General features: G+C 37.3%; 1 protein-coding gene across 3 annotated transcripts in view; it reads left to right on the forward strand.

Annotated features, from left to right (window-relative positions):
- opcml (opioid binding protein/cell adhesion molecule-like) overlaps positions 1–27,320 on the forward strand; it is a 339,648-nt gene that overhangs the window by 198,095 nt on the left and 114,233 nt on the right. For all 3 annotated transcript variants that reach the window (XM_067433462.1, XM_067433464.1, XM_067433463.1), the window contains 2 exons: positions 8,489–8,721; positions 25,855–25,980. In XM_067433462.1, the coding sequence (XP_067289563.1) occupies positions 8,489–8,721; positions 25,855–25,980 (359 nt within the window). The remainder of the gene's footprint in view (positions 1–8,488; positions 8,722–25,854; positions 25,981–27,320) is intronic.

A 27,320-nucleotide genomic window follows, 5' to 3' on the forward strand; every position in this document is an offset into this window, starting at 1 on the left:
CCTTAATCTCGGGGTTACACACACAGACACACACACACACACACACACACACACACACACACGCACAAATATAAAGTATATACATACACTGATCAGGCATAACATTATGAACACTGACAGGTGAAGAGAACACTGATTACGGCTCCTGTTAGTGGGTGGGATATATTAGGCAGCAAGTGAACATTTTGTCCTCAAAGTTGATGTGTTAGAAGCAGGAAAAATGGGCAAGCATAAGGATTTGAGCGAGTTTGACAAGGGGACAATTGCGATGGCTAGATAACTGGGTCAGAGCATCTCCAAAACTGCAGCTCTTGTGGGCTGTTCCCGGTCTGCAGTGGTCAGTATCTATCAAAAGTGCTCCAAGGAAGGAACAGTGGAGAACCGGCCACAGGGTCATGGGCGGCCAAGGCTCATTGATGCACGTGGGGAGCGAAGGCTGGCCCGTGTGATCCGATCAAACAGACGAGCTACTGGAGCTCAAACTGCTCCAGAAGTTAATGCTGGTTCTGATAGAAAGGTGTCAGAATACACAGAGCAGCTCAGTTTGTTTTGTATGGAGTGTCAGAACTGGACCACAGAGCAATGGAAGTAGGTGGCCTGGTCTGATTTCACCTTGTTTAGGAAGAGCATTACTGAAAATCTGGCCATCGTCTGAGTCACCCAATCAGCTGATCATTTATACAAAATCAGATTTCTTTCTTTTTTTCCCCTTTTTTTTCAGATGATGATACTTTGATGTGCTCTTAATGGTAAATATGTACATTCCTGATGCAAGTAGTCTATGAGGGAGCTTGGCATCCATATGGTATTTCATGTTTTATTTTATATCACATGATAGCTGGGTGCGTGTACGTGACTTACCTGGGGAACACATGGCACCAGGATGCACTATGGGAAAAAAGCAAGCCAGCAGAGACTGTGAAAGGATTTTGAAATGTTCTGCTGGGAAACTTTGGGTCCTGCCACCCATGTGGATGCTATTTCTTCCTAAGCATTGTTGCAGAGCATGTTCAGCCTTTCATGGAAACTGTATTCCCTGGTGGCTGTGGCTCTTCCAGCAGGATAATGCTCCTGACACAAAGCAAAAATGATTCAGGAATGGTTTGAGGACCACAACAACCAGTTTGAGGTTTTGACTTGACCTCCAAATTCCCCAGATCTCAATCCAATCGAGCATCTGTGGGATGTGCTGAACAAACAAGTCTGATCAATAAAATAATTGTACTTATTTTCTAGATATGTGATTTTTTTGTGACTGTTTCTGGTGTCAAACACACACACATACATACATACATACATACATACATACATTATATATACACACAAATGTCAAAATTGTACCTTTAGAGGTACAACAGCTTGTCGCTGGGGCAGTACCCTTAAAAGGACATCTTTGTACCTTTTTTACCACAAAAAGGTTCATAGTAGTACCTTAAGGTGCGCATTTTTGCTCAAAGGTACTAATATGCACCTTTTAGGAGTAAAAAGGCACAAAGATGTCCTTTTAAGGGTACTGCCCCAGTGACAAGCTGTTGTACCCCTAAAGGTTCAATTTTGACACCCTATTTTTGTGTGTGTGTGTGTGTGTGTGTGTGTGTGTGTGTGTGTGTGTGTGTGTGTGTGTGTGTGTGTGTTTGTGTGTGTGTGTGTGTGTGTGTGTGTTTGAAACCAGAAACAGTCACAAAAAAAATCACATATCTAGAAAACAAGTACAATTATTTTATTTTGGAATGGTGAAAATGAAGTGCATTTCTGTTGCTCATACAGTGGAGAAAGCGCTAGCAATCAGTGTCATGGATTTGATTACCAAGCAATGAATGAAGTGAAACACTTTGTGAAAAATGTACATTTGTTAAATTGTAATTGTAAATATGTAGATAAATTATTGTCAGTATAGTCAGTTTATTTTTATTTTTTATTCTTTTTATTCTTGTATTTATGTACAATTTTTATTCCCAATGTCACATTTACCAGCACAGTGTCTGCTGAAGCCTCTGGTCTGTGATGTGGAGATACTGCTGTGTGGGACAAAGCAAACGGCTGCATTTATCGGGCTTGTCTGTCTCTCGTGTTCTTGAGTGATGGGCCAAAAATGGCAGTTTCTCTTCATACTTCTGCAGGCCATTCATCCACATGACTAGTTAGCTATAGAGGTGGGCTGAGGCCTTCAGACGAATCCTCTGAGGACTGACACAAATAGAATGTTAGTGCATCCACCTTGAAAGCAGTGACAAAAGTGGCAATCACAAAGTGGCGCCCCGTACTATTGTACTGTTATTTCAATTCAAACGAGGGCCACGGCACACTCAGGAGACTTGAATGGTGTACAGAAAAGCAAATGCTTTCGCGGTGGGAACATTTTTGAAGCATCCGCAGAAAATAGAGAACATCCTGGTTAGAAACCATGTCAAGAATCATTCTCAGTAGAAATGGCATCTTGGTGAGCAAGAATATATTATGGCCTCCCCTAAGTCAATTAAAGTTCAACTGCAAGTCATAAAATCATTTTAAATACTACATTTTAAATTATTTGCTTGCATTTATTTTTATTTAGCTTTAACAGTAATACAATACTATTAACTTTACTTCTGACGCAGCATGCTTTTGTTCTTGGTTGCGCTTCTTTTTAAGTTCGCTGATCACTGTTTATATGTAAAGCCTTATGTCAACCTGTTCATCATATAAAATGATAGATATTTGTGTTGCAAAGATGAATGAAGATCTTTGGAACAACATGAGGGTGAGGAATTAATTACAGATTTTTCATTTTGGGGTGAACTGTCCCTTTAACATATGGTTTTCTCTGTGACAATATTTGTGACTTTTTAAATGTCCCACTTTCTGCTAATCCTGATATGTGACTGTCGACACTGCTGTCTGTGTCTGGTTGGGGAAATCATTCCTGTTTCCCCTCTATCAGAGAGCCCAAACGGAGTGGCCACCATTCATTGCCCCTGGTGTAATGGCCTTCATCAGTCTCCCATCACATAAAGCCTGCCTGTCATTAATCTCACCCTGAGACCACATGGCCGTCTGCTGACAATGATCTGCAAGCACCGAATCCCCACAGCACAGAGGCTCACTGACCTACTCATATCTTAAAAAGGCACAGCAGAGATATGAAAAATATGGCAGGTGTCATTTTATGAAATGGCCTCTTGTTCTCATCGCCAAAACAATAAAAAAATGTTGTGGCCTGTGTTCGTCACAGGTTTAACCCTTATTTAGGTCATTTATTTTATTGATTTAGTTAGAGAGTTAAGATTGTTAAATCCCCAATCCTTGATCAAGAATTTATCAGACACATCCCTTTAATCATCCTTGAAACACACACACACACACACACACACACACACACACACACACACACACACACACACACACACACACACACACACACACACACACTCAGGTGGTTTAGCTAGTCATCTAACCGTTTTCCTTCTAAAACCGGCAAAACATAGTGTGACAAGACTCAATTCAAATTAAGATCAGAAAACCTGATTAAACTTTCTTTTTTTAATGTTAGAATGACATTTAACAGATGTTTTTACAATGTTTAGGATTTAGAATGTATGTAAATATGGTAATTAAGTGTCTGTGTATGATATTCCAGGTTGTTCATAAATTAAATTATAGGTTGTGTGAACTTGTCCCAATCAGCTGACCCCAGCATACATATCATACAAGGGAAAAACATTTAATTCCTGGTAAAATACGACGATTGAAATGTACGAGCCTAAGTGTTATCTGTAGAGGTCCACAGATTTGGAACGAGCTTGAGGAAAACCTTAAATTGTTGCATTCTGTCTCCATTTTCAAGAAAAACCTTAAGGAAAAACTGCTTTTAACATATACTTTTTGATCATTTTGAAAGTATTACATTTGTGCTGGGATCGTCTGTTGTCTGTTTGCTGTAGTGTTTGTCTTGTTGTATTTATATTTATTTATGTTTATGGATTGTTTTTTGTTCTTGTATGTTATATGTTGTATGGTGTTATCGGGCCCCCTCCTAAAAGCTTTCAGTAGCTTCTTTGGGGTTTCCTATTTTACACACAATAACCATTCTGTAACTATTGTTAATTTTGTCTCTAAAATGAAATGATAAAGTGTGTGAAATAAATTATTCAAAATTCAAAAATTCTGTCCGAAAACATTCAGGAAAAACTTAAATAAAGCTGCACAAAACAGAAATGAATAGTGCCTTTTGCCTTTAGTATAAGTACGTTTAAAATCCATTACATTCACATGGAATAGTTATTTAATGCTACATCTAGTGGATCATATACAATTATTCATTTATACAGTTTATATAATTGTGACCCTGGACCACAAAGCCAAGTGTCATTTTTTTAAAGTTCATCATACATCATACAAATACATCATCTGGAAGCTGAATAAATAAGCTTTACATTGATTAAAACTAAAGTCTGGAATCTTAGGGTGCAAAAATAATCTAAATATTGAGAAAATCACCTTTTAAAGTTGTCCAAATTAAGTCCTGAGCAATGCAAATTACTACTTTGATATATTTACAGTTGGAAATGTACTAAATATTTCCATTGAATGCGATTTTTACTTAATAAAAAATGGATAATTTTGAACCATGCAATGTATTGTTTGCTATTGCTACAAATATACCCGCGAGACTTATGACTGGTTTTGTGCTCCAGGGTCACACATGTCACATATGCCAAAAACGATTGGTTTAACCAGCTAGACCAATCAGATTATTACATCATATCCATGTGACACATCATGATATGTATGCAAGACTACTTTTTAATATTTAAAGAATGCATTCCTCCAATACATGTAAAGTAAAAAAAATAAGCTTTATTCGGACAAAATAGTCTCTCTGAATAAGATTGTTGTGGAAAATATTGGTAATCAATCTATGCATTTTAGAACATGCTTGAGCTGAGAAGATATTTCTTCATATAAACGATCTCGCACCGATGTGGCTGACAGTCCATTAGGCTGAAGTGCAAGGGACTGGTGTGACAGAGTCATTAGTTCACTGAATGAGGCCTGATCTCACCCTGTCAATGCTGGATAATGGAGGCTCTGCCTTCCAAGAAGCACCTCTTACTTTTTAGCACCGAGTGGGAAAATCTATATGCTTTTCCCTCAGCTTTAAATTTAAGTGACAGTCAATTCAAGCACAATGAGGGCGGTCTTTTTAGCATATTGCATTTCTAATGGATCCACTGGTTGATATGCATATGTAAATGTGCGTGGCGGCTGTTTGAAATGGATCATTATAAATGTATGCATGCTGTTTGATGTGAGGCATATAATGTGTGATGACATTGCAGTGTTCTGTTTGACCTGCTATTGCATAAACATAAATATTTGTGTATTTGAAGATTCAAATCAACCTGGACCTATTTTAATTGTTTTAGAAATGTATAATCACCGCCAGCACTCGAGCTCTTTTTTGCCTTATTTTGTAGGACCTTGCACCCGTTCAACCAGCCATATGCAAACTCGTTATCTCGCAAATTGCTAATCTAATCTGTCACAGGCAGATGCAGGAATTCAGAGCACGCAATCATCTGTCCCACAGCACCCCCGGAGCAGATGAGGTGTTAACCGTCCTGCTCAGAACGGCCAGAGAAGGTGCCCACGGTGACCTTCCTATTCACGGTGCAAGGCTTTCACCAATAAGCCACTTAAAATGTAACTTTTGAACAGAAAATTAAACTTTTGGCACAGCCTTCATGTTTTCCCCATCATGCTAATGTCATTATATTGGTGTTTCAGGCTCAGTTTGTCGCTTTCAGCCAGAATAAGGGTATAAATCCACACACTTATCAACTAGACACATATTGGGACATGATGAACAGCGCGGTTTGGGAGACGGAGGATGCTGCATACAGAATTAATGTGCGTAATAACATCTGCGGGACGTTTTTCTGCTAGTTATAAGACCTTTTTGGTGTGGAGGGGAAAGCAAGCATTAAGTTGAGGGAAATTAGACCCACAGCACCAAGACGTTAAATTATAAGCAGTAGGTGTTAAGGCCAAGCATAGAACGACTATGAGGTTATTTTTAGACTGAAACTTAAAAAAATAAATAAAAAAAATCCATTCTATTGTTTGAATGTACACAGTGATTCCCAAGCAAAAACTGCAGAGCATGCATGATTATAGACCGGAGCTTAATCTTGTGGTTTTCAATGGTTCAAATCCTCTGCAAGCTCTCTTGCGCTCCAGCACTCTGCATAGATTAACAGAGTCTGAATGAGCTTTTCCCTTTGAAGAATATCCTGAGAAAGCATTCACTTCACACTTGCAATTGTTGCCCTCCAGATTTGCCAAAAGAGCGCTCTCTTGTTGACTAATTTTCAGAGCCGGGAAATTCACCAGTAAAGGGTCTGATAATCCATTTACTGATTTTGACCTTGAGCGTGAAGCCCTCTTAAAGACTAATATGAATTACTGCAGTGTTTTGGCATGCTGACGCGAACGGTTTGGCAATGGCATTTTAAAAAATACTCAATGCACCTTGTTGAGTGTCATTGATGAAAACCATGTCAACACAGAAGATTCTGTGCTGTTGTTGTATCAAATAACTATTGACAAATAAACCAAATGCCAGATAGCAGATGACAAATAAAACCTTAAGACCAGTATGTTTCTTTTGGGAAAGTACGTTGCTGTGTGTGCAATTATGCCCTCAGTTTTTTAATATGTAGCTCTGACTTTCAATTAGTCCTAACCTTTAGAGCCGTCACTCAAAAGTTAGAAAAGGGTAAAAAAGATAAGTATAGCGAACGCCTCTAGGTCTTTTTCTGCAGTTTTAAGAAATGTCCTTTCCTGTGAAGGAGACAAATGTAGTGTCATATCCAGATTCTTCTGAACTGAAAGGTGGCTATTGCCCAGAATTGCTCTAATTTTTCATCACGGCTGTTTGAAAAGGATAAGATGAAAAGCTATTGTCATTTTCCAACTGGTTTTCAAGATCTGTAATAGAAAAGGAGAGGAGAAGAAGGACCGACATCTGTTTGTATTACCTGTTGCCTTGTCACATGCTTTTTCTTTTGCATTTCAAAGAAGGAAAGGGAAGTGATTTTATGGGCATTATCATATTTCGCCAGTAAAGTCTGTTGAATTGAAGGTTGGTCCCTGGCATCTAGAATGGCATTGTTTTCTTGGCTTTTACTTCAAGGGGAAAAGTTAAGTTAATGAAAATAAGTTAATAGCCACCTTAATTTTCCTACTGTCTGAAAAAAGAAACAAAGAAACATCACCCTCTTACTTGATCTGGGCCAACTGAGTATCATTAGAAAGTTAAAAGAAGTTTGACCACTGTCTATCATAAGTTGCAGAGACAGGAGTGCAAAAATACATTTTTATTTTATTTTTATATTTTAAATAGAATAACAATATGCATATGAATTCAGTCACGTCTGCTCCGGTTTGTGTTCACATATCTTCACTGAACTAGGGCTTTTATTCCAAAAGTGTGCATATTTGGTGAAATAATGATTTATTCTCAGCTTAGCAAAATACCATCAATTTCTCATTGAATTATGCAACCTGAAGAGCTGAAAGAGCATTCAGAGCGAGCGCCATCTCTTCCTGTCCTGGGTTTGCGTCAGTTGGGCAAGCCATGTCAGAATATAGGCTAATAATGGCTGAATGAAAACTAAAGAATAATGACGATTAAAGGTCCCTGCACACTGAGTCTGACATTTTTGCATGTCAAAAAATAAATAAGATCTCACGTTGTCTCTTAAACTTTCGTTCGTCATAAAAATCTTTTTGAATTGGGAAATCTTTCGCATTAGTAGCAAGCATTTTGAGAGGGGTTTTGACAATCCAGAGCCACCGGATGACGAATACGAAAAACCGCATATGAACATTTCGGACTCAAAGACCTTAAGTCTCCGACAGACGTGTAAAAAGCTCATCAATGGAGCAGTTCACCTCGCCAGACATTAGACAATAGACTGCAAGGTATGAACAGACCAATGCAATATTTATATGCATCTAATCAGCCTTTTCTAAAAACTCACTCTGACATGGTCTTAGAAAATGCTTCTTATAATATCAATAGTTTTAGAGATATAATCCTCAGATTTGAAATGAAGCATGAGCAGATGTTTGCCTTCCCTCTAATTGTGGTTAAAAGTTGTATTGCATAGCATAAACATGATATTTTTATATTTAAATATATTCTTATTATTTTATTTCCATACAGCCTGAGTGTGTCTATTCAGAATGACTTATGAGCAGCAATAATGTATGTGTTTTTATTGTAGGTATGTAAGTTATGCCCCCCTTAGGTAAGGGGTTAAAGAAGGTGCACTCTGTGATAATTGGACATGTCCTCAAAATGTGTCCAGATCATTTCAAACCAAGTTGTTAAATTGGATTGTTAATGCCTTTTAGCCCTGTGCACCACTGAGGATCATTTAAAAAAAAAAATGTAACATAGCAAATAATCATGTTTTTTTCTTCTGCTTGTGTCGTTCAACAGGTGCAATGTGGACAACAAAGTATCACGGGTGGCATGGCTCAACCGAACCACTATCCTCTTCACAGGGAATGAAAAATGGTCGTTGGACCCCCGGGTGGTCCTACTAAACACAGCAATCACCGAATACAGTATAAAAATCCTAAACGTCAACTTATACGACGAGGGGCCGTACGTCTGTTCTATCCTCACGAACAAGAAACCAGAATCGACAAAAGTGCACCTCATTGTACAAGGTAAATCTTAAGAGGCGTTTTCATGTCTTATAAAATGATATCTTTACATCATGTAATGCGTGGGCGAGGAAACCTTTTCAGAAACCAGCTTCACATTGGTTTGGGATTTTGCTGACATTTGGGTTGGGTAAATAACAGTTGACAAACAACTTTGATTCTTCTTTTCTAGGCTGATGTAATTAAATGAAACTCAGCAGATGTGACTCCCAGTGATGAAATTGGGATTTAATCTGGGTGTAATTTCAAAATCGTTGATGGATATTGATTGAAGACGAGCAGCCCGGAGAGCAGCGGAAAAATAGAGCAGAGGCTTTTGTTTTCTCCTCACTAAATCAAGTGTCGATACTCAGACCTTTGTCATGATTTACAGTGCAGTCGATCGCCTTCATATTTGTGAGCCAAAAATGATTAATGTCGCACATGGCCAAATCTATCTCTGCTCGGGGTACACAATTCAGGAATGTGGCAAAAACCAGTAACAGTATTTTTATCACGTTTCTCAGACCATCTGCAGAGTTCAGAAAAACTGTCAGATTCCCCACGTTTCAGTGGAAATGGCTGTTTTGGTTAATAAAATGGAGCCTTATCAACTGCTCATTAACCTTTAGTACTTTGTCCTGACACTAATTACTGCAGGCTTAAATAACTGAACAAATAGACTAAGGTAAGGTGCTTATTTTTTTCTCTGATTAGAAACACAAAGCGTAAATTGGAGTTTGAGTCGCCTGTTCAGTTCCCGCTTAACCTACAATTCAATTAATTATAAAGCCTTCGGCCCAGTTTTAATGAATCGATCATTGGCTTTCCTTGTTTTACCTTGCAGTTCAACCCTGTGCATCTACATGGCACAACATAAACATGCTGGTGTTGTGGCACTCGAAAGTGCACTTAAGATATTGAATTGTTTGCTGCGCTCCTTTTCCCTTACACCCTATAGTTGCATGCTGAGTGGTCTACAATTTCAGCCTAGTGTTCTTGAGAATGGATCTGAGAGCTTTCTGAACAGATGGGGCCTCGGTGTGCCTTTACTGTAATGCTTTGTCTCAGCTTTGTTAAATCTTGCCACGCTCAGCTAAAGTCAGCCTACACAAACTGTAGCGCCCCGTCTATTTCTGTCATCAAGTGTGGCCCTATTTCTCTTAAACCCTGAGCCTCCGAAGCTTGTTATTGCCTCGTCTCTGCTAAAAATTCAAAGAGCGCCAATGGTAGCGCTCTCACGTATCTCGCTCGACATCTGCGGGCTTGTTTTTAAGTGTCCTAACATATTTCACGCTTGGTCTCGTTCCGGTTTTAGGTCACTCATTAGCGTTTCACGAACGGGACAGCGCTCCATTCGATTTTGCATTTGTCATCCTGTAGCGTATCAGCGCTACATCTATTTATGTGGTTGATGACTGCAGCTGGAGGTATGTGTCTCTGTAAATGGCCTCATCGTCTTCCGCGGTATCGATCGGATGCATCGATCAGATGCAACGCGAGAGGAGACATGCGACGCGTTAGTGTCCAGCGCAATTCAAAACCTGAGGTTTTCCTCTGAGCTCCCTCTCTGAGGTACACAAAGCATTATTCTTATTAATCCACTACATGCAGAAGACAAATGAAGGTCATTATAGTCTAGGGAGAAAGATGTTTTTATTGTATATACTTGCATTTAGAGGAACATTGCTGCTGAAAAAAACTGCTTAGACTAGAGGTTTATTGTTGTTTATTTCATGCACACAAGTCTAATCTTGCCGGTTTTGCTAGTTAAGTCTACGCTGGCAGCAAACACTCTAACTTGAATGTAGATGTTGACAAGACTCCTTTTAAAGCACCACTTCTAAAGAGAGAAATCATTTTGATAGCATGTAGGTTTGTTGAAATGAAAAGCAATAACTTTTTTAGTTATTTATACATTTGCGACTCGGTGAAGACAAGATATCCATCAGCATTGTTGTTTTGTGAAAAGCAATCGTATATGACTAAATATGATATCCAGCTTCAGTTTCAACATCTTCAGATTGATTTTGTGATATAATAAATCAGTCTGTTTTTTATCTCTAGGGCGTATGTTTTCTGAAGCATGGTGCACAAAAACTAAAAAGATAAATACAACACTTTTAGTTTATGAACAGAAATCCAGCTCAGTGTAATGTTATTTCAGAAACTCTAACCCAAACCCTGCACTCAGCTAGAGTGTCTTTTAAATCAATATAAAAAAGTCTAAGGTAAGGTAAGCAGACTAATACCAGATGAGTCCATGATTTGCATATTTGTGGTAGGTATAGCACATTAGCTTGTTTCAAGGTCACAGGGTAGTGAGATCTCTAATGGATGAGCTCACAAGATTTGTGTTTTGTCTCTCTCAGCTTGCAAAAAAAAACAGACATACACAGGTGGTGTGTAGCTGAAGCTGGCTAGAGTGAGGCTGTAGAAACGAACTCACTCTCAGCCAATTTGGCCCTGCATTGAAAAATATCTCCAGTTTTTGGTCTTTGAGCACTTCTTCACCAGTGTCCTTTAATAATCATTAAACGGGTCCTATAATCCCCTTTTTTAATGTCCCCAGAGTGTGTATGTGGAGTTTTTTATAGCATGTTAAAATTGTCACTTTTTGAGGGTGAGTAAAAACACTTTTTTTTTGTGTGTGTTCCTTTAAATGCAAATGAGCTGCTGGTCCCGGGCCCATTTGAAGAAGAGGGCAGAGCTTCAAGAGCTTTTAGCAGCTCTGATTTCCTCACACAAACACACAAACTGTTCAGCCTTTTATTTTTCCAAGACTCACAAAGAAGTGACAACATGTAGAATGAGACAGGACGTTTCTGATTGGTTAGTTAATGAATTTATGTAGCTGATGTGGGGTTAACTACCTTCAAGACATTACTTAACATATTCTGTCATGATAATCTATAAGACAATCTTGTGGGAACTGTTATGAAATCAAATGCCTTCAGAGCCAGAAAATATCTGCTGCATGAAGATAGAACAGGTAGTTTAGTTTAATTACGCTTATAACGTATGTTGTCATCTTGCTATGGGGTGGTAATATTATAATAAGATCCCCTTCCTACAACACTAGGGAAGTGAAATCTGACCAACTCATTTTGTCACATGCTTGCAGAGAAAGTCTTACTAAAAGTAAGTTACTGGATTGTTCTGGGTTGGTAGATTGTAGCACTTAGTTATAGCACTTAAACACAGAAAATAATCAGATTTTAATGATGTGTCCCTTTAAAAAATGTATATGCTTTGTTTTAGACTCCAGATAATCATAATTGTACTCAAAATGAACGATTCCAAGGTTGCATATCATGTGTGTTTCCTAGAGCAGTGTTATGTGGGTGGCCTATATGCAAAATATGAAACAAAGGGCACATGATGTTCTTGAAAGAGGAACGTTTCTGAGCAAGCGAGGTCATGATGATGTTAAATGGAGCCCTATTGTCCTTCTTGTTATATCAAAAACCCTCTTTGGTTTTTTTTCCAGAATAACAATGAAAACAATTGTGAGTACAAAAACAAAGAAACAGTGAGACGACTCTCAAGACGTCTTAGCATGGAGGATTTGTTCAGACAAACACTAAAGCACAGATATGAGCAAACACATTTGAGTGATGCTTTGATGCCAGATGAAATTATGAATCCTTGCTACAAAATTCTCATCTAAACTAATGAGAGACGTGTTATTTTCAGATTCTTGCAAAAATTTGTCATAGGTTTTTTTTGCACTTATTTTTCACCTGTCAATCCCAGTTTCAAGATGTTTCTCCATCTGCTTGAAGTATGATTTTGATAAATAGAACATGGTATGGTTAGTTCTCAGCTAATTTTTATCCAGGATCAATTGGTTATTAAATGACAGTCCAGCACTGATTTGTTTATTATTTTAATGTCATATACAGAATAAAACCAAAAATATGTGCTTAAAATGAAAAATGGGAATTTAAAAAAACTTATTTTATTTTTATTTTATTTATTTATGTACTTTTACACATAAAAACATATTTTTACACGTAAAATATGTAATATAATTTGATATGTAAATGTTTTGTTTATTATGGTGGATAACTCTCTGCAGAATACATCACACAACCCTATAAAACACATACCTTCTTTAGCCTTACACATATTTAATGTACTTGTTGGATTTTTGTTTCAGCATTTTTCCTCCAAATTTCTTAATTTGGCTAGTTTCTAGCGAATTACAATTTCAGGGTATGCAGTTTGGAAAAGTGGACTTTTCTTAATGTATTTTCTGGTCTGGAAATATATGGAAAAAACAGTTTATGGAATAATAATAATAATTAAAAAAAGCACAGTCATTTATTGTTCGTCTGAAAAGGTTTGTCTGTTCCATAAGTGAGTCTCTTTTGAATGGCACTAAACGAATGTGCATGTGTCACTCAAACCAGCAACAGATAAAAGAGCAAACCCTCGTTTAATTCAGACTGTACATCCAACCGCGAGTGCAGCATCAAACTGATGTATCAGATGAAGATATGCAGGTTATAAACCCCCTAGGCAGGGTTTTTTAATCACAGAGGAATCACATTTGAGCTAGTTAGGGGGGTTCGGGGCTCTTCTGAGAACATTTTGATTTCTCTTATCTACATATGTGCATTTCAAGGTATTCGAAGGCCAAAACAAAGGATGAGAAATAGCTTTAAAACCATCTCAGTGATTATTGTTCAATACCTGCTTCTCTCCTCATCTCCATCACTCTTTCTTTTCCCCTCAGTCTCCTTCTCTTTCCCTGTCTCTACCCTCCTGAAGCTGAGCTTTGACTGATAGTCTTTTCATTTTCGCCTGTGTCAGTGAAGAAACTAAACATAGTATCCACTGAGACCGAGCCTATATGTTTTATTAATCGTTTTCTTAGACATGTTAATTTACTGAAGGGTACGATTGGAAGGTAAATAAGTTTAACACATAATTCATTATTAATCTTACGCCTAAGATGAAAACGGCTTTGTTAATGTTTTCTGTCCCCTCACATTGACAGTCCCTAATTATTACATTACATTACATGAATCATGTTAATGATAGGCCTTGTTACAATTCAAAATGCTGAAATTAGACAGAAGTTTATTAGTTTTGCTGATTATTTTTGTCGGTTGTTTAACAGCTGTCAGGTATGAAATGTTTAGTTTAGCTTAAATCTTATCTCTCACTTTATACCTGTTAACTGAAGCGTTAAAATGGAATTCACACTCAGCAGCTTCTGTGAACATAAACCCGCCTACTTTGTTTTGATTGGTCATCTCAAATATTTTGACATTGACGAGCGGTGACAGACCAATGAGGCAGCTCAGATGAGAAGATCTTGATGTGCAATATCCTTGCAGAACTAAAATAGTGTTGATACTATACTAGGCAATTATTTCACATGTATTATATACACCTCTGAAAAGTACAGAGATCCGTACCTCAGTGACCTCACAGACGGGTTTGGCCATGATTATAAAGCTTTTTAATAAGCTATGTTATCGCTTTTTGATCTGTAAAAAATATTTACAGATTATTGTTCTACATACCAAATATAATGTTGCATGAATAATTAGTTATGGTTTTGAATTTTGAGCCCTGTGTTGGAACCCTGCAAATTAATTACCATACAATGTTCAACATCAACAGTAAAAGTTAAAAAGTGCCCTTTTAAAAGTGAATAAGTCTGTTTATTATTCTAATCATGGGCAATTATACACTGGAAAAAAGTGTGTGATTTAATTGTGTACGTTTGTCCCACATGAACCAATTAAGTTAAACAAACATAATTTGTTTATGTAACTTCAACATCATTGAATTAATAAATTAAGTGACCTAATTAAGTAGTCTCAAAGTGAATTTTATATGGCTCCCTGACATTTATTCAGGCATTTATTTCATATATTTATTCATCCACTTCAAGTTCATATATTTTAATGTTACACAATTGAATTATATTACTGCACTAGCTAGTTCTAGCTAGCAATAGCACACATTAGCATCTTAAATGCTAAGCATTAGATGCTCCTTCAGCACAGCTGTAATGACATTAGTTGTTTAAGTCCACAGCCGAAGCAAATGCTCCTCTTTTCCACAATGGTAACCACTGTAATTTAAATTCTTCTAATAATTCCAACAAAATCAAATATTAAACACAATCAAGTCTCCCCCTTTCTCATCTTGCTCAAAAATATATAAAGTAAAAATAACAACATTTAGGGTGCTAATAATGCTTTGCATATGGCTAAATCACGAGAGAGTAAGGGTGCGTCTCAATCAGTTCCCTAGTTCAGTAGTCAGGGCACTGATCAGGACATAAGTCAATGGGCTGACTCACTGATCAGTGCCCTGACTACTGAACTAGGGAACTGTTTGAGACGCACCCTTACTCTCTCGTGATATAGCCATATATGCAAAGCATGCTGGGAACTAACAAGCCCTGCCCAGTTTCAGTTAATGCAACACAAATCATTCATGTAATCTCAACACAATCAATTTGACTCATATTTAAGTGGATTGAGAACAATTAAATTAAGTTAGGACAAAATGTTAAGCAATTGTGTTGCTCTAGCTCATTTTAATTAAGCAATTTGAACAAGAAGTAAAAAATATTAAGTGCACTTTATTAGTTGCAGTGTTGTAGTCGAGTCACCAACTGTCGAGTCCGAGTCGAGTCTCGAGTCCCAGTGCTCCGAGTCCGTGTCCGAGTCGAGTCACCAAAGAAGAGTCCGAGTCGAGTCACCATTACCTGAGTCCGAGTCGAGTCACCATTACCTGAGTCCGAGTCCGAGTCGAGTCACCATTACCTGAGCTCTCAAGTCCGATTTTATATCCTTGAGACTCGAGTCCAAATACGAGTCATCAGTCCGCGAGTCCAAGTCGAGTCACGAGTCCAGAGAACGGAGTCTCGAGTCGGACTCGAGTCCAGAGAATAAGGACTCGAGTCGAACTTGAGTCCGAGTCCAGGACTCGAGTACTCCATCACTGATTAATTGTATGTTTTATTAGTATACATGTAACACATTCCAACCCCAGGTTATTCCTCTCAGAACAGACCTCACGGATATAACAGTAGATTTAGGCATATTTATTTATTTACAATCATTTTGTTTAAATTTAAATACTGAGTATTTATTTTATTAATGATATATACATTTGTATTGATAAAATTGATATATTTCCCAAAGCATTTAAAAAAGAAGATTAAACCCGTCCATCATCTTCCTTAGCGTGCAAGCCAAAGAGGATGAGGCGACACAGAGCAGGTGAGCTGAGGCATGTGCGGGCCATGCAGGGAGTCCAAGACTGTTAGCAAGCCAAGACACGGCGAGGATAAGAAGGAAAGTGCGACTCAAGTGGGAAAAGGGGAAGGATGAATTCGGCTCAGTGCTGGTAGTGCATCAAAGGTGATGATCACACTCCATATGTTCATTCACTGGAGATCTTCACGGGAGACGAGGAGGATCATCAGAAGTTTAACTTGCATTGGAGTTTACTTTACATTTATATCAGCAGAAAATCGAAAAAAACTGCGAAGAACACCTTATCCATGAACTAGCTAACGCTATTTGTGTTGCTTCTATTTCAGTTAACGGCGTTGCTGTGTTCAGTAGAGCTGCTTATTGCTGAATTGAACTGCTCTTTACACAGATATTAAACACTGAACTGAGCTGAATAATGGCACTGTTGTCTTGCTACAGTTGCTTTACAGAATGTCAAATTCTCATATTTGATGAAGTTTGTATCATTTTTATTGTATAAAGTGTCACTGATACAAAAAAAAAGATTCTGTGGTGGAGTAAATGCTACAGATAAAATGTATTTTCCACATGAAAAAGTTAATGAAAAAATGAAGTAAATTCTATATTAGTACTCAATGCAAGCTTGTAGAAATTAAACATTATTAAAAATGAAGTAAAACTGCTCATCTTTTTTTGATACTGGTGTTCCCATCATGCATTGGGGTTTGAATAATTAATAAGTCAAGGCAAGTTTACTATGGTAATTCAAAGTGCTTAACACAAAAAATATTAATATAATCACAAAATAAAAGGAAAGAAAATTAAAGCAGTTATAAAAGGAATTAAAAGAGTAAAAAGGTGACACAGACAGACAGACAGATAGACGGATGGATGGACGGACGGACGGACGGACGGACGGACGGATATATAGATAGATAAACTCATCAGGCAAAACACCGGTGTATCATATTTTTCACAGTTGGTTGTTTTCCTGTAAGGTTGATTTTTTTTTTCTTGTTTTCTTTTGCTGTTGCTTTTGTTGTTAGGTTTAGTAACTTGTCATTTTGTGACATTTGGAGGTCATTTTCTACTCAAAACGACACATTTAACATTGTGTATTGTGCACCAGTATTGAGGTCTGTGTGTTCAGATGCCGAATTACTTCCATTATGTTACGCTGACTACACAATATCCATTAAGTTATCTACTTAGATGTTTCTAAGTAACGCCTAAAGTCTGGTTTAATTCAGTGTTGGAGTAAAATGTATTGCAACGGAAACTTCAACAAAGTAAATATACATGCAAAAACTTGCAAAAGAAAATGAAGTACATTTTACTTATTGAAAATGAAGTTGACTTGAATTGACTTAGGATGCTCTTTAGTTAGGCTCTGAGGGAGCTCACTAGGTTTCGGACAGAGCTCTTGAATATTCATCTTAATCATCTTTTGTTTGCGCCATTTCATTAAAGTCGTTCAACATGTATTACCCGATGAGCAGGATGTCATAAACGCTGTGTATCACAGGGCAAAAGCATGGCAATTTAATTAGATGACCCCGCAAACAACATGCAGGATTATCGTCTTATCGTTTGCTCAAGTGTAATGATGTGTCTCTATTTTAGATTAGTCTCGAACTTTCTCCTCCATGGGGAGAAGGATAAGACGGCCTCTCAATTCACCGCACATTCGTGTAATAAGCTTCGGCTCTTGTTACTGGATTGAGGAGCAGCTCTTTGCCTCATTTTAAAGAGCAGTAATGAGCCATTGGAAAGATTCAGTAGGGTTATGAGAATATAAATGGGAGGACAAAACCAGTGCAATTTGCCTGGGTGACACATTAGCAGCAGATATATCACCAGAGGCAGCGTGCGGATCTGTTTTTCACCCACCGAGTTCTGTGGGTGCCCTGCCTTCTGCTTCAGTTATTTTAACCCTCTGCGAGGCCAACTGAAAATGCAGGTTTAGTGGGAGACTGTGGGAGTTTGGACACACGAGGCAGGAAGCACTACCACATTTAGAAATGTTCCGCTATCATAGCTAAACCCGTACTGTTGAGGCTTGGTATTAGAATCTGCATCTGAATGTTGAAACATTCATTCATCTTTAAACATTCGCCACCAGAGAATTACAGTATAATCTGGTAATGCTTTAGATTATAGCCCGCAGAGTACAGTGCAACTAAGGCAAATTCACAACGTAACTTTTGGTTATTATAGTGTACCTATAAAGTATTTACATATATGTATTTACTTGTTCTTTTTTCATTACGGGGTACATATATACAGTAATTGTTTGATTTTAGCAAAAGTGCACTAATTACATTTGTCTCCTGTTTTAAAACTGGGGAAATATACTCGTATTCTTTATTCCAGTAAAAAAAAATAAGTTGGGTTACACTTCATTTTAAGCTGTCATTGTTGCAGTGTAATTATATATTTAATTACTAAAACGTACTTACTATATGCTTTTTAGGGTTAGTTGCATGTGATTCTGCATAATTTACTGTTATTTCTATGGTAATATTACAAATGGTTTTGAAATCGCTGGTATTTCTGATGTCGCAAACTACCGTGTAACCAATCATGTCAACTTGTGGGCGGGGCTTTATCATATCATTGAATATTCTCTGAAGCAGGGAAGTCTCAAGAGAAGCATGTTATTCTGGGATATTATGGGTAATTTTAACAATATAGCGGGTGAATTATGTATATGATGTACATTATGATGAACTATGTGCCTTTCTCCACGGACGGTCTGTGATGTCCAAACCGTTTCTAAGGATGCAGATTTTTAGAAAGTAGACAAACAGAAACATTAGCAACACATTATAAGCTGTTTGACAAGCAAAAGGCTAATCATATTAATGTCCGTTATGCTTCTGACATTGTAAAGAGCGATACCGTTGTGCAGCGTTTACTACAGGATCTCTGAGCTGGTTTTTAATGAGTGGAGGCGGGGCTCATTTGCATATTCTGGGGCGGCAGTGGCTCAGTGGTTCATGTAGGTTGTCTACAAACCAGAAGGTTGGTGGTTCGATCCCCGGTTCCACCTGACCAAGTGTCGAAGTGTCTATGAGCAAGACACCTAACCCCAGCTGCTCCCGACGAGCTGGATGTCGCCTTACATGGCTGACATCGCCGTCGGTGTATGAATGGGTGAATGTGAGGCAAAAATGTAAAGCGCTTTGGATAAAAGCGCTATATAAATGCAGTCCATTTACCATATTCATAGTTCTGCATATACTAAATGTAGCAAGGTTGTAGAGGATAACTTTGTCATTTTGGTGATCAAAGATGAGTTTTAAGGGATGAAATTGGTAACTTCAGGGGGGCTTTGTTTATATATTTTTCTCGTCATAAGTTTGTAGTTATGTATTTGAATGCCTTGTAGTTAAATTAGCAGTATTGTGGAATGAGCTGTGAATGGTCAGACCGTTCCTCTCTAAGCAGGTTCCACAATAGGCAGCAAAATTGGACCAGACTTTATGCCAATCATAAAACACCAGTCTAATGAATGAACTGAATGAACTGTCGATAATGAGGCACAGTTGATCCTGCTTTTTCTCAGCCTCAAAAACAGTGTTATTGTCAGTGCTTTGAGCAGTTTCAGCCGCAGCAGTGCCAGACAGATGTGATAGAGATGGGATTGCAGTGGGGTGATTGCTTTTCTCCACAACTGTAATAACTGAAAGCGTCTAAACGAGCTGCTCTCTTCAGAGGCGAGAGACCTGTAGCTTGCTCTGATGGCACAATGTGACTCATTAGTATTGTTATTAGAAAGGAGTGAAGAGGCAATCACTGCACAAAACACACCATAATGTTCACTCAGCATGTGTTATATGAAAACACCCTAGTTGTTTGATTTCCCCATTGGGCTAAGAACAAACCGTAATATTAAAAATAATAAATAAATCCATGCAGGCAGACAAGGGTAGTCGTATGTTGGTAATGCATGTTGGTCTAAATGTGATTTACAGTTTTTTTTCTTCTTTATGGACTTTCTAATGGAGCATTTAAAAGACATTTAGATTTTTTTTTTTTTTTATAAATAAAATTACAGGCTTCTCTGACTGTCTTGCCTTTTCCTGAGAGATCTATTAAAAGCTTTTCTCATGCATAAGAACAAGGTGAATGATATGCTAAATGCTTTGAAACATTCCTGACAATATGTAAAACCCACAGGCATCAGCGACTTGACATAGCAATCTTTAGACATTGAGACGTTGGCTTTTGGTGGTATTTTCATCGCTGTAGATTTACAGCATAGCCTACAATGATTGACGCTGTCGCTCCGTAGTGACGGATGAAGAAATGATTCCAATACATTTTGCAGTTTGATGATTGACACCTTTTTGACCAATGAATTCTCCAAGGATATAGGCCGTGTCATTTCAGAATAGGAAGCCATATGGAAATTGATTGCTGCCAGTCTTTATCCTTTAGGAGATCTCGAAGGAAAACACAAGCATCTCGTTTGACTGCTCAGTGTCTGTGGCAAAACTTTGTTGTCATATTGCTTTGTAGTGGCCTTAATTATAGACATTTACATGAATCATTTGGCAGACGCTTTTAACCAAAGCGAATTACAAATGAGGAGAGCAATAGAAGCAATAGAGCACTTATTTTTATTTGATCTGTAGTTTGCTTATTTGGTAGCACTCTACAATAATGATGCATTTGTTATCATCAATTAACTACGCAAACTAACAGTGACTTCTAATGGGGTCTAATGCTGTTTCATGCATTCTGGCTTATTTACACTGTTGAAGAGTTGATTCTCATGCTAAACATGGCCAATATGTAAAAAACAAAACAAAAACAAAAACATTTTTTGGATGTATGACAGAGTATTTGTGTGTCAAATACACTACTTCAGGATTTGAATGAGTTTTGGAAAGTCTTTTTTCTTTTTTTCTTTTTTTTCTTCAGAGTATGGGCCTGTATGATGTCATAAAGGGCGGAATTCCTTATATGGGCACTTCTCCCGGATGAGGACACACACACACATACACACACACATATCAACCAGAGCGCGAGCATGCCCGTCAATGAGCTTCGTTCAGGTTACGGGAGCCGTCGGCAGCGCTGTCATTTTGTTTTTAGACCATCAATAATGTCACTAAAGAAGTGTGTTCTGGGTGTGAGAGAAAGATAACCTTGTTCAGCTTCCCAAATAGCCCAGCGTTAAGGAAACAGCGGATGCAGTTTGTTTGAAGCAATGAATAAGTACACTGTAAAAAAAAAAAAATCAGACCCCAATTGAAAATTTTCTAGTGACTGATCACATCTAAATTTTTTGATTGGCCAAATTGAATTTCTGTGAAATAAATTGCATAAAGTCACAGAATTTCAATTTGGCCAACTGAAAGATTTAGATGTGAAAATGTTCAATTGGATACATTTTTTTTTTTTTTACAGTGTACATCATATCTGTCTTTTATAAATATGATAAAACTATGACATAAAGGATGCACTGTTACTCTAGAGATACTCGAGATTACTTTACTTTAATACTTTAATGGTAATTTTAACATTTACTAAATCTTTGTTATACGCCATATACATATTTTAACATTATTTAATGAACCTTAGCTAACATGATCTCACAATGAACAGTTGTATGACATTGACACAGGAATAAAGAATTTAATTAATATATGACTTAGTGGCATTTCCTTCATTTGATAATCGTTCTCTTTTAGAAGACATTATAAATAAACGATAAGCTTATGGGTTAAATAATCATGTAATCACGAATACATTTGGATAAATAGATATATTTTGGTTAATTCCGATTTTTAATTAAGAAAGTTTAACATTTCAATTTTCTCTTTTTATTTTATTTTAATGCAGACCTCAAAGTATAAAATTATTGTGCTATGCATTTTTCTCTTTCAAAAGTTTAGGATTTCTAGTGATTATGTTTTTGTGTGTAATATTTTGATGGCTGCTGCTTTTCCAGTCCCTCGTTGCAGTTTTCTATATAGTACGCTTCAGTTTTCACCATTGCATCAGGAGCAGCTCTTTTTCTCATTTTAAAGAGCACTAATGAGCCATTGGAAAGATTCAGTAGGGTTATGAGAATATAAATGTAGAACCGAAGCCAGTGCAATTTGCCCGGGTGGAACATTAGCGGCAGCTATATCACCAGAGGCAGCTTAAGAATTAGTTTTTCTCCCACTGATTTCTGTGGGTTTCCTGCTTTTTGCAGTTATTTTAGGCCAGTGCGTGTCCAATTAAAATACAGGTATTGCTCAGAGATGGTGGGAATTTGGACCGTATAAGACGGGAAGATACTTCATCATGAACTTGAGGGATGGTTGAGTCTTGTCATTTGGCAGAGAAGTGATGGATTGATTTTATAACAGTTTACCACAGACACACACACACACAGAGTTATGGGGCGAGGTAACTTGCGTTATATAACTCGACGTGTGTCTGTTTAGAAAATGTTAGCATAGCTTTTTGCCTGTTCATGCTCTGAACTCTGTCTTCTCTCTTTTTTGAGGAGCCCAAACTGGCCTGTTTGAAACAGTGGCCTGAATTTGGGATTCATGGTTAGAAAGCCAGAGCCATCCATTATAGATTGAGATACAGGGATGAAACAATACCTTTGATGTAAGGGAGGGAAGTGGTGAGAACACAGGGAATGTGGGATGGTAAAAAGCACAGTGATTCAAAGAAAGTGCTCGTCACAGGATGAAATATTCACCAGAGAGAAGTGGAGGGCTCTCTTACACATCTTTTTCTGTGATTGTGCTCTCTGGAATACAGCAGAGGTACGGTCACTGTATGTACAAACACACACACACACTGTTCTGTGGCTGTTTCTTTAACCCTGAGGAGTCTGAGCTGTTTTGAGGCCCTTTAGAAGTTTTGACATGCTCTGACATTTGTGCTTTTTCAGTTGCTTACAAACACATTAATGGCAAATGTCTTTACACTGTAAAAATTTTTTGGTTGGTTTTTGTTGGTTTAACTTTAAAAAAGTAAGTAACCTGGTTGCCTTAAAATGTTGAATTTATTGAAATTAAATCTTTGAGTTGATACGATGAAGGAAATGTGTTTAATAAATAGAAACTCAAAATATTATTGTATCTGAACCACATAAAAAAATTGATAAATCATGAAAATAGCACTATTTGGCATCAGAAATAAAACACACACAAATACCCAATATGCTTACAAAATCTTTTAATAATATTTTAATAAAGGTTGTCGAATCTCAAAAAATGTTCATTGTATTAACTCAAAATTTTAATTTCAATGAAATCAAAATTAAGGCAACCAGGTAACTTTTTTTCTAAATATTTTTACTTTACAGCAACATTTTGCTGCCAAATTGTGATCAGTTTTACTGGTAGTCACTTTATGAAGAACTGTTGGCTAATATGTCACAGTTTACTTTATTTTTCTATCCTCACTTGAACTATTAATGAACTATAGTGTCCTGCACACGCTCGGAAAAAATGATATCTGCTGTCTTTTTGGTTTGACTGTATATAAATTATTATTATTTTACAATTAATGTTTATATATTTTACTGTTTCAACACTGACACATGTATTAATATTTTTATAAAACGCAGACAAATATATTCAGATGCAAATACACTCACAGCCTTTTGAATAAGGATTCATTTTGGCCAGTTTTGACTCCTGTACCTTGACACACACACACACACACACACACACACACACACACACACACACACACACACACACACACACACACACACACACACACACACACACACACACACACACACACACACACACACACACACACACACATTCCAAAGCTTAAGTAACACATGAAACTTGGTCTTTTGAAGTATTTTCAATTTTATTACAGGCAGAAAACTATTGTTCTGCAGTTAAAATTTAATTAGTCCCATCAGGACTTTCCTCCTGCTGTTATGATTTGATGGATAAGAAACAATATTGTCATACACTGGTGGCTTACGTGGATAACTGGATTGATTTGAAACAAAATTAATTGATGTTTTCCATTACACATTTGTCTGAATCATTGCCATTAATATGCTAAATGTGATGTGAGCGAATCAGGAGACAAATTGCAGAAATGTACAGGAAGTCTCTGACCTCAGTATCTATCTGTATTAGCAGATGTGTTGTGCTCACAGCCCAGGCTACTTTTGCAAATCAATTATTCAGTCGTATTGGACTCTCTCTCTGTGTGTGTGTGTGTGTGTGTGTGTGTGTGTGTGTGTGTGTGTGTGTGTGTGTGTGTGTGTGTGTGTGTGTGTGTGTGTGTGCGTGTGCGTGCGTGTGCATGCACGTGACATCCCTTAAGAAAATTCTTGTGCCAATGTGGTTGCTTCACTAAAACTTCAGTAAATAAAATTTACCATAAAATATTTACTTTTTCAGCAAACATAGATAGCAGACTCTCAGCAGACTCTCCCATGTGAGGCAGGCCTGATAGGACGCCAACTAAATAATATCTCTGAGATACTGGCTGGCTTCTTTATTCAGACTGAAACATGGAACCCAGTCAAGGAAACCGACAGACTGTCTGGATACCACTTCCAGTTATAAACAACATTACCTTAACCGAGCATGACCTGCTCATCTCATCACGTCAATCAAGTGACAGCGTGTCACACTGAGGCACTAATGTGTGGCTCTAATGGACTGGATGAGTTTTAACCAATCATTTGATTGACAATATGAAATAAGACATGTACAATCAATTCAACTACTGTGGGATGGATAGATGGATGGATAGTAATATTATCTTTTTATGAATGAAGGCCAGTATCACTGACTTTTTTAAAACATTAACGATAGACATTCAACATCACATTATAATTGGAAGCTATAACAACTTTTAACATTTTAACTCTTCACATAAACCCCTTATAATAAATGTCATGTTTACATGTGGCCATTTATTAAACAGAAATTGCATAAATAATAAATTAAATATAGACTATTCCTTATTAAAGCTACAGTTTTCTCTGTTAGATGAACATTAATGACAGAATCTCAGTAACTGGTTTATTAGGCTGCTGTCTCTTTAAGATCTGCCGCTGCAGAACATGACGCGGATCCGACGCTGTTACGCACATCTCATTTCCTCACAACTCTTTAAGTTCATTTAAGACGTTATTTAACTCATTTAAGACTCTCTTATGAGGATATGAGACAAAACGGGCATTTTGGCATAATTCTGTGTTATTGCTCGTTCAAGTGCAAAAGAGAACTGGGGTGCTTGAATGGTTTAAAAGCATTTGCATCAATTTATGTGATCATATAATGTAATGCTAGCCCGGATGACAGAAAAACAGATGCTGTGGTAACAATTTTTAACACGTTCAACTGAAACCATTTTAATTTCATGTATTAATTGGCTTTTTGACAGCACTATATACACATTTTGAAGAACGCCTCCTCAAACACTGAAAATCTGATCGATATGATGTCTTTATCAGTTATTTTGAATAATATCACGTTTATGTTATGTTGTATTATTGTCTGTTTGTTTTTCTGTTGTGTTGTACACTGCTTGTTTTTTCCTTTCCCTTTCCTTTTTCTTTATAAAATCACACAACCCACTAAAATATGAATAACAACATGCCCTGGAATATTGTTGCAAGACTTTTGCATAAGAATTTTCTAGGGAACACATAAAATGTGGATGTAACTTGCATCTGCAGCGTACTAGTTGCATAAGTGAACACGGTTCAGCCGTACACATCTATTAAATCCTCCCCGAAGGGCAGAATGGTGAAAAATACACTCCTCCTGATATAAGCGATTTGAACAATAAATTGAAAACATCCTCCGGGTATCCTGATGATGCTGTAGTATTTTTGGTGTTCATTGATGATTAATCACTTAAATGATGTTTTATCAAATGTGTGATTACAGTGTGATAAACAATATGTTGTTGTTTTTTGCAGTTCCTGCCAGGATTGTAAACATATCCACGGATGTGTCAGTGAACGAGGGCAGTAATGTAAGCCTCATGTGTCTGGCCATCGGACGACCTGAACCCACCATTTTGTGGAAATTCCGTTCTTCAAAAGGTAATGTTTAACTTTAAATGAACTCATAAAGTCAGATCCTGTGTATAAGCCTTAATATATGTTCTAGTGCTGTTTACATCAAATATAGCATTGTTATTAATCTTGGCAAATATATTTCTTAAAGGGATAGCTGATCTAAAATGAACAAGGACTTTAATTTCATTTCAAATTATTATTCAAATGATTTCCTTTTGTTTTCCATGGAAGAAAGAAAGAAAGTCACACAGGTTTTGTAATGACTTGAGGGTGAAAATAGACGACAGTGGTGTGCTTTATATTTGGGCTGAATTATATCTTGTTTCTTGTGACAGATTACTTCATTTTGGTGCGCAAAAGTTTTTATGTTAACGTCTCGTTCACTATTCATCAGTAGGTTGCGGCTCCACTCATCAATCTCTGCATTTTTATTTCAATTAGACATTTAGAAACATGTCAAATCTTTGAGTTGAAGAAATTGAATCTAGGGCAGTTTTTTGAAGGGGTTTTGGATCGGACATCAAATAATGTCAAGCAGTCTCAGTACAGCTGAGTAAATCCCTCACGTTTACTATGCATTCATGCCTTTCTCCACTACCCAACCGACTTCCAGGACACTGGCTGCATTTTAATTCCTCTGTTATAATGGAAACCATAGCTGTACACGTGTCAGGCAAGAAAAGAAAAGATTCAGTCGGCAAAATCACTTTGCAGAGAAAGCAATATAAAAGTCTGTGCACGAGGTGTCATTTAATGTCAGCCAGCTTGCAGGGATAGGACGTTATCTGTGTTGACATTTATGTGTAAGGCCTAATGAAAGAAATAAGATGTGAGGGATGTTTCTTTTTCTTTTTTCTGTCAACTTTTACAGCTGAAGTGAAAACCTGAATATTCCTTTTTCTGGATTGTTCAGCGGCTCTGCCAACATAGCAGAATCCCAAAGATAAACAGATTTGAGTATCTAAATGAAATTAATCTTTTCATTCCATGACTTCACACAATGGATCATTTGAGATTGAGACATTTTGTCGTTAAGGTTAGGATTTGGATTGGAGAATCTTAGGGTTGGTCACTAGATCAGCAGTTATACACTCGATCCATCAATGGTTCTATGAAGAAACTTTAACATCCATGAACCTTTCGACTGCACAAAGGGCTCCTTAAAGTGTAAAATTATTACAATGTTCTTCACAATAAGAAAAAAAGGAAAATATAATCATCAGGTATTTGAATCCAGACCTCCTAAACATTTTAAGCCCTAACATACACCCAGTGTTTTCTGCTAGTTTCAGCTCGACACCATTATCATTTTCACATCCAGCACCACTTGTTTAAATATCAAGTGCACTCGCGTCCATCTGTTC

Source organism: Pseudorasbora parva, chromosome 23, assembly GCF_024679245.1.
Source record: "Pseudorasbora parva isolate DD20220531a chromosome 23, ASM2467924v1, whole genome shotgun sequence".
Lineage (NCBI taxonomy): Eukaryota > Metazoa > Chordata > Actinopteri > Cypriniformes > Gobionidae > Pseudorasbora > Pseudorasbora parva.